Below are 8583 nucleotides of genomic sequence, written 5' to 3'. Positions count from 1 at the left end.
TTAAAAAGACAAAAAAAAAAAAAAAAAAAATATATATATATATATATATATATATATATATATATATATATAAGTTTAACTTCATATTATTTGCAAAATTCAATATTAAATCTAACTATTTAATTACTTTTAAAATTTTTAAATAGATTATTAAGACATATAATTAAAATAAAATAGTTTTAAATAATTTTAAATTTCTGTTATACTGAAAATTAAAATTTCGAGAGTTAATAAAAGTGATTTTTTTTTTTTGAAAAAAAAAATTAATAACATTTAACTTATTTTTAGTTAAATTATATTAATTTTGTGTTGAATTTTTTTTAAATACATAAATTTATTAGACATTAAATTTAATTTTATATCTAATATCCATTAAAATATTTAAAAAATTTAGGTAGTAAATATTTAAATTAAATTTAATTAATAATTTAATTTTTTTAAAGAAAAATTATCTTTTTAATCTTTAAATTTTAAATTTTATATATTATGATTATTTCATTTTTATACTTTAAATATATTTTTTAATTTGTTCCTACAATAATGGAAAACATTAGATTTGGACTAGAAACCAAATAAAGCTCTTTTTTTTAATAATAAATTCATGCATTTTTGTTGGATTTTGTTCCTCAAGTTCTCAAGTCTTCAATATGTCGTGTAAGATCCTTCAAAATCTGTAAATAAAATTTAAAAAAAAAAAAACTATAGTTTAGTAATTAAAAAAAAAATACAAAAATTACCTTAATCACTATTTTAAACTCATAAAACCCATTAAAATTATAAGAATTTTACCTATCTAACCCTCTTATTAAATACAAAATTAGTTCAATTATCGTAAAAATTTATAGGTATAAATTGATTTATATATATATATATATATATTTTCCTTTTACAATATAAAATTTGAATAAGATTACTATTAAAACAGATTTCGTTTTTAGATTAATATTGAATTATTACCTTAATGCTAAAAAACGACAATAAAAATTATATACATCGTAATAATTCAATAGTTTAAGGGTTTAATTGAAATAATGATTATTTTATTTACGGGCGTGATCTATGTATTTTGCAACTCGAGTGTTTAATTGCATCAATTTATTCAAAAGTTAAGGGATAGTTTACGTAATTTATCCCTTTTTAAGGGCCAATATTCAAACTCCACCTCAACTATATTTCATTAATATATATATATATATATATATATATATATATATATATATATATATATATATATATATATATATATATATATATATATATATATATATATATATTTATTTATTTATTTATTTGTACCCAAATTCTTAAATTTTTAAAAAATTTAATAATATCTCTAAATTTAAAAATTTTTAAAAATACTGTTGAACTAATACTTTTAAACTCTTAAAAAAAAAAATTAAAAAAATATTTTATTGTTAGTATTATATTTTAAAAATAATATTAACAAAAAAAAATTATCGTCAATAAAGATAAAAAAAAATGTCTATACACAACTTATTACTTTCATAATTTTTAACGATACTTCTAAAAATTTATGAGTATTTTTCAAATGTGGTACTATTTTTTATTTTATTTTTTAATGTTAAAAATGTATTTGTGAAAAATATATATATATATATATATATATATATTTAAAATTTTAAAATTTAAGAGTGTAATTAAAATAAGAAAACTCACCAGTTTGGTATCTTCAATTGCGGTTTCTAGTGCCTCAATTTTCTGCAATTTAAAAAAAAAAAATTAATTATTTGTTTCTCTACAATAATTATTAAGAAAAAAAAAATTAAAACCATAAAACACACTTTTTTGGTCTCTGCTAATGCTCCTTCCAAGGCTTGTATTTTCTGCAAAATAATCTCATCAATAAATTATTCTCGAATTTACAATATTCTTACTCCCACGATAAAATTAAATATTTGATCTCTTAAGCTTTTTACCACTCGACATCGAGTTATTTTTAGAGTTTCTACTGTTGAAAATTTTGTTCGTTATAATCGAGCCTAACAACAATTTTTAAAATGGTGTGGTTCTTATATACTTTAAGACATCATAATATCAAAGCGTTTTAACGACAATGTAATAGGACGCTGAACCGATGGTATTGACTCCATATTAATTATCAGCTTCAAATAAATAAAAATTTGTTCTCTAAAAACTAATTTTAATTGGTTTTTTTTTAAAAATACAATTATTAAATAACTTTTCCAAATGTTTTGTCATTAAAAACAAAAATTTAAATAAATAATCCCAAACCAACTCAACCCAAAAAAAAAAAAAAGTATGGGTGAGTTCGGTTTTATTCATTATTTAATAAGAGTTGAAACTCGATGAGTTGAGACAGTCTAAAATGTTTCAACTCGACCCGATCTTCTAGCTTCAATGACCTAATTATACACCAACTTAAAATTTCATAAACTTATTAGATTTTTTTTTAAGTTCAAAAGACATGTTAACGACAAATTTAAAAACTCGAAAATCTATCGAACAAAAACATGAAAATTTAGATACTAATATAACTCGAGAATAAAAGAAGTTGCGTACTCTATAGTCTAGTCGAGTATCTTGTGAAGCCAAACTACTTTCTTTTTCATTATCATAAGTTTCATCAGCTGAAGAGAGAACCTGCTAAAAATAAATCAAATAAATATTTTATTAAATAGTTTTTTTTTTTTTTTTTTTGAGATAATTAAGATTTTAAAATTATTAAAATTGTTTGGGTTAAAATGACCTGAACCATGGCTAGAATCGCAGGGTTGTTCCATGGACCTCTATCACTTGAAAGGCAGCCTCCATATTCAGGACAACAACAATTTCCACCCAGGAAACTTGGTAAATTACTGCAAATTTAATTTATACACGGGTTGGATTGGGTTCAGTTGGGTTAGGAAAATCTTTCGAACTAACTTCGAATTAGTTGAATTGATGCCCCGAACCATTCAAGTAGGGTTCACAACTTAACTTGACTCTCTGTTTTCAAGCTGGGTTTGATAGGATTTTCGGGTTGTTTTATATATATATATAATTAATTAATTAATTTAAATATCGTACTTATTCATGATACATATTACATTAATAACTAAAATGTCATAAAATTTATATATAAAATATTCACACGTTACTCCACATCAAATTATAATCATCGAGTATTCTTAATTTTGAATAGTATTTCAAAAATACCTTTCAACTTTTTTTAAAATATTAAAAAATTTGTTTACCATTAGTATTATATTTAAAAAAATACTGAAATTTTAAACTATTATTAAAAAAAAATTCAAAAATATTTTTATCGGTCTCTGCATTTCATAAATTATGTTTTTTTTAGACAAAATGTAAAATTTAAGGGTATTTTTATTAATTTAGCCTTATCTAGAAGTACGAGTATGACTAAAATTGTTCGTACAATGACCAAAATAAATAAATTTAAAAGTACAACGATGAAAGCATAGTACGAAAAACACAAAACATTACACGTTACCTTGGATCGATGATTTCACGTAGCTCGGGAACAAAATTATTTCCCAAAACCTGATATTACAAACAAAACCTTATAGATTTGAGACGAGATAATAAAAGAAAGGAATAAATTAATTTATGTAATTAAAAAGAAAAGAAATTTCAAACATGAATCTTAGCTAATGTGCGAGCATCAAGAAATGCCCTCAATGCTTTCCATAATATCTTAAACCCCGACCCAGCATTCACTATAAACATTCGATTTAATGTCTGCAAACCATTCAAAAAAACAAATTTAAATATTAATTTGATTTTATAGTTAGATGGTTCTAGTTAGTTGAACTATGCTTAAATTGTTCTATCAATTCAATTAAATTATTAAGACAAATTTTGTTAAGAAAATCATGAACGGGATCTAGAACTTTGCTATTGGTGAGAATGGGAATGGGAATAAAACTAAGATTAATAAAGCACGAGGACTAACCGATTAATAATACATGTTCTTCAACGTACCTCAGGATAGTAATTACTATCAATCTTCTGAATTTCTGTAAAGAGATATCTTGCTGGTTTAGAGAAGTTAGACACCCCCTAAAGAAAAAAAAAAAATATCTAAACTTATAATTTAATCTTTTGTAAAATTTTGTAAAATATACCCACTTGTAAAAAATTGAAACGCTCAAGCACTGCTAACTGTTGGATGATGAAAGTCCCACATCGGCTAATTTAGGGAATGATCATGGGTTTATAAGTGAGGAATACTAACTCCATTGGTATGAGGCCTTTTGGGAAGCCCAAAGCAAAGCCATGAGAGCTTATGCTCAAAGTGGACAATATCATACCATTGTGGAGAGTCGTGTTCGTCTAACATGGTATAAGAATCATGCCCTAAACTTAGTCGTGCCAATAGATTGACAAATCCTTAAATGTCGAACAAAGGACTCCAAAAGGAGTCAAGCCTCCTCGAAGGTACGAAGGCAGTCAAAAATGACTAAGACTCCAAAGGAGTCGAGCCTCGATTAAGGGGAGGCGTGCTTTGTTCGAGGGGAGGTGTTGGATGATGAAAGTCCCACATCGGCTAATTTAGGGAATGATCATGGGTTTATAAGTGAGGAATACTACCTCCATTGGTATGAGGCCTTTTGGGAAGCCCAAAGCAAAGCCATGAGAGCTTATGCTCAAAGTGGACAATATCATACCATTGTGGAGAGTCGTGTTCGTCTAACATGGTATTAGAGTCATGCCCTAAACTTAGTCGTGCCAATAGATTGACAAATCCTTAAATGTCGAACAAAGGACTCCAAAAGGAGTCAAGCCTCCTCGAAGGTACGAAGGCAGTCAAAAATGACTAAGACTCCAAAGGAGTCGAGCCTCGATTAAGGGGAGGCGTGCTTTGTTCGAGGGGAGGTGTTGGATGATGAAAGTCCCACATCGGCTAATTTAGGGAATGATCATGGGTTTATAAGTGAGGAATACTACCTCCATTGGTATGAGGCCTTTTGGGAAGCCCAAAGCAAAGCCATGAGAGCTTATGCTCAAAGTGGACAATATCATACCATTGTGGAGAGTCGTGTTCGTCTAACACTAACCAATATTGTCTTTTTTGGGTTTTCCCGGTAGGTTTTTAAAACTCGTGCTAGTGAGAGATTTCCACTTTTATAAAGAGTGTTTCGTTATCCTCTCTAATCGATGTTGGATCTTAAAAAATGATTTCAACAAGACTTGTAACAGCTCAAGCCCACCAGCTAGCATATATTGTCGTCCTTGAACTTTCCCTCTTCGGCTTTCTCTCAAGGGTTTAAAACGCGTATATTAGGGAAAGGTTTCTACACCCTTATAAAGAATCTTCGTTCCTCTCTACAACTGATGTGGGATCTGAGAATCCACCCCTTTTGGTGGCTCAACATCTTCACTGACACACCGAAAACAATATATGTTAGCGGTGGACTTGGGCTGTTACAAGACCCCTATTAATTTTTACTATACATTTCTATAAAAACACACCCACACGTATACATCAATGTTGTCTATCGTGCAGAGCATCTCAACCTACACAAAGCAAGCTACAAATGAAACGTTTATCGAAAATATATCGATCGAACGAGAGGGATAAAGAATATTGCTTACCGCACCACCGACGTCTAAAATGGTTGTAGTAGAAGCAATGTGCTTCTTGGCTTCAATAGAACATGAAGGATATCTAATGCTCAAAGTCTTCTCTTGTTCATAAACATGATACTTCACAAATCTCTCAAGTGTTGTTACTTGCAACAATTTGTTGAGATCAACCATCCCAAGCCTTTCAATGTATATTGGCCTTCCATATTTGTCTACTCCATGGAACCCATGAGGGTACCATTTCTTCACCTCTTCTTTCTCTTCAAACTTAAAACCCTACATTAATTCTTCCATTAAGATTCTTTCGATCATCATACCATAAAGTTTATTAATCGTTCTAAATCATATAGATATCTAATTCAAAGATGAAATCAATGCATTTATAAAAGTCGTTATTAAATTAAGCAATTGAAATTATAAAAATTAAGATTCTGGGTCTGTTTCTTCATAATTTTTTACATTCTTTTAAAGAAATATTTGAATTTATAGCAGTTAGAAGATGAACAGACTCTTCGCAATGGTATGATATTGTCCATTTTGAATATAAGCTCTCATGACTTTGCTTTGAGTTTTCCTCAAAATGCCTCATTTCAACCGAGAGAGTATTTCTTGATTGTAGACTTATGATCATTCTCTAAATTAGCAGACGTGAGACTTTCATCTAGCAATAGTCAATTTTCAAAAACTAAACATAACCAAAAATTTAATTTTTATGCTCGAGTTATAACACTATTTTATTTCACGGTAATTTTATTTTTTTTAAGGAAACATTTGAAACACAATGGAACAACAACCTTAATTTTCAAAACTTGACTTAGATGTGTTTCGGTTGACTTTTTACGAGAAAAAAATCATTTTAACTATATTTATCTACCACCCAAAATGATTTTTTTTAAAAAAAAAAATAAATTTTTGGAAAAAAAAGTTATTTTTTTTTAGTGAATTCCTAATAAATAAAAATGACCAAAATACCCTCACATTACCCCACCTAATCTCTCAATATTCGTTTTCACCAATGGCTACAATCAGCGACCACAACTCACATCAATCACCACGGCTATCACCGATTTTCGGCTATCGTCCATCGTCGGTGACCGCCACCACTCAACAAAAACCATCAATCACACCCGACCAGCCACCAATCATAGTGTTTTAAATATAATTTTAAACTTTGTATTAGTATTTTGAGTCTCGAGTAAATCAAACAAAATTACGTGTAAAAATACTTTTAAAGAAAATGTATTTTTTTAAAAGTATTTTTGAAAAATATTAAAAATATCAAAACAACACATAAAATTATGAATTACCTTTGAAATTGCATCGGTTCTAAAATCCTCACGCCATTTGATGAATTTCAAAAACATGTCTTTTGCTGCTGTCGTATCAAAATCTCTCATCCTTAGGAATCTAAATAACATATAAAAATAAAACCATATTAAATATTTCCTAAATTCTTATAAAACAATAATCTTTCAAAATGCCAAATAATTAAAATTAAAGTCTCGTTCATATTTTCGTTCTTGATCGTTTAATTTATAAAACCGTTCTCATTTTGGTCATAATCTTTATAATTTTATTTACAATTATATAACACAGACATAGCTAGGTTTTTTGCCAATATATATTTACATGTTTACTCGAGTATTTACTAAATTAGGAGTGTTCGTGAGATAGACCGAGACCTTTTTTTAGACCAAACTAACTCAACTATAATTTTTTTGGGTTGGGTTTGTTCACGTTAGTTGGATTATTTATTCAAATTTTTATTTTTAATAATAAAAAAAAAAAGTAAAATGTTAGTTCCTTAAAATAAAATCTATTTATTTATTTTTAAGCATTTAATTAAATGTTTAAAAAATATATATTTTTAAGAGTGGTCGGAAAATAAATAATTGAAAAAATTATATATATATTAATGAATTTAGGGAGCTCAGGAACCAACCCAACCTATAAAATTTTCATTTATTTGAAACTAACCGAACCCAAATAAATTTAGAACAATGAGACGAGAGCTCACCTGAGAAGCGTATGATAATCATTGAATTTGGTGGGCAATTGGCCATCAAGAAAAAGCATTTCCCTTAACTTATCAACAGCTTCTTCGTCCTTTGGATCATATTTCTCTTCCATTGCCCTCTTCAAGCTTCCTCTCGACAATCTCCGTAACCCTAGCGGGTGAAGCAGTTTCGAGCCTAGGCCTCCGCCCTTTAGCTTATCCACTGTTGCCTCGGCCGAAGGTGGCAACCAGAAAGTCTCAATGGGAAGGTACACATTCTTCGTTTTCGAACTCGACGGGAGTTCTTCCTCTCCATCTCCGCCACAGCTGCCTTTCAACACGTCTATATCTTTAGACTTGTTTTTCGTAATATACATTCGGATTCGAGTTAAGAATGTGATCACAATTGAATCCAGATTTGAAGAGCTTTTTTGGAAGATCTCAAATGGAATGGATTGGTGAGAAATGATTAGTATATTAAGGAGTGAAAGGTGGCTAAAAGGAGAGGATCAAATGCTTGTCTTGGCATAAATTTTTGGAATATATTGAGCGCCAAGCAACAGAACCAGCCCAATGGGCCTTCTTTTCTTTGTGGGCCTCCTTCCTTCTAGGCCCAATATTGGACCTCTTTTCGGCTCCGTTGAGACATTTTTTAAACCCAACTTAATTGTTCGGGTTGTAAATTGTTCAACTCAAATAACCCTCGTAAGATAATGAATCTAACTCAACCACACACAATAAATAATAATTATGAAATAAAATAAAATAAATATGGTATATAATTGTTTAATAAACAAAAATATATATTTCAAAATTAACAACAAATTTGGGTTGGAAACGGTAAATTCAATCTAATTTTAAGGACCCATGAAACAACTGGATGCATATATTTTCATTCATTTGAACCGAGCTCAACTCATTTATAATCCAACCCAAATCGTATGAGATGGGTTGGGTTCGGTTGGATTGATCGAATTTTTCCGAAGACCCTTACACCGAAATTTGAAGTTTATATC

At 28.8% G+C, this 8583-nt stretch overlaps 1 protein-coding gene across 2 annotated transcripts; it reads right to left on the bottom strand.

Annotated features, from left to right (window-relative positions):
- Positions 1-544: 544 nt before the first annotated feature.
- LOC111465036 (phosphatidylinositol/phosphatidylcholine transfer protein SFH11) lies at positions 545-8010 on the bottom strand. Of its 2 annotated transcripts, XM_023109288.1 has the most exons (11): positions 7589-8010; positions 6879-6978; positions 5581-5847; positions 3967-4044; positions 3622-3723; positions 3476-3525; positions 2729-2837; positions 2542-2622; positions 1803-1844; positions 1678-1719; positions 549-671 (listed from the first exon to the last, which is right to left on the bottom strand). In XM_023109288.1, exons 1-11 carry the CDS (start codon positions 7942-7944, stop codon positions 627-629), a joined length of 1272 nt encoding a protein of 423 aa, XP_022965056.1. In that variant the 5' UTR covers positions 7945-8010; the 3' UTR covers positions 549-626. The 2 variants fall into 2 exon arrangements, with proteins under 2 accessions (XP_022965058.1, XP_022965056.1); XM_023109290.1 differs by lacking the exon at positions 3622-3723 and having other exon boundaries at positions 545-671.
- Positions 8011-8583: the final 573 nt, after the last annotated feature.

This window comes from Cucurbita maxima, unplaced genomic scaffold (genome assembly GCF_002738345.1).
Source record: "Cucurbita maxima cultivar Rimu unplaced genomic scaffold, Cmax_1.0 Cma_Scf00028, whole genome shotgun sequence".
Taxonomy (NCBI): Eukaryota; Viridiplantae; Streptophyta; class Magnoliopsida; order Cucurbitales; family Cucurbitaceae; genus Cucurbita; species Cucurbita maxima.
The sequence above is the reverse complement of the archived record's forward strand: the minus strand, read 5'-3'. Positions and strand labels throughout refer to the sequence as shown.

Bases quoted from the DNA above. Each gene is read 5' to 3' on its own strand.
- LOC111465036 (XM_023109288.1), bottom strand. From the start codon at position 7,944: ATGTATATTACGAAAAACAAGTCTAAAGATATAGACGTGTTGAAAGGC. The intron at 2,623-2,728 runs GTCATTTTAACC...TATTTTTAGCAG, and splicing joins CGATTCTAGCCATGGTTCAG to GTTCTCTCTTCAGCTGATGA. The intron at 1,720-1,802 runs GTGTGTTTTATG...TTTAAATTGCAG, and splicing joins CATTAGCAGAGACCAAAAAA to AAAATTGAGGCACTAGAAAC.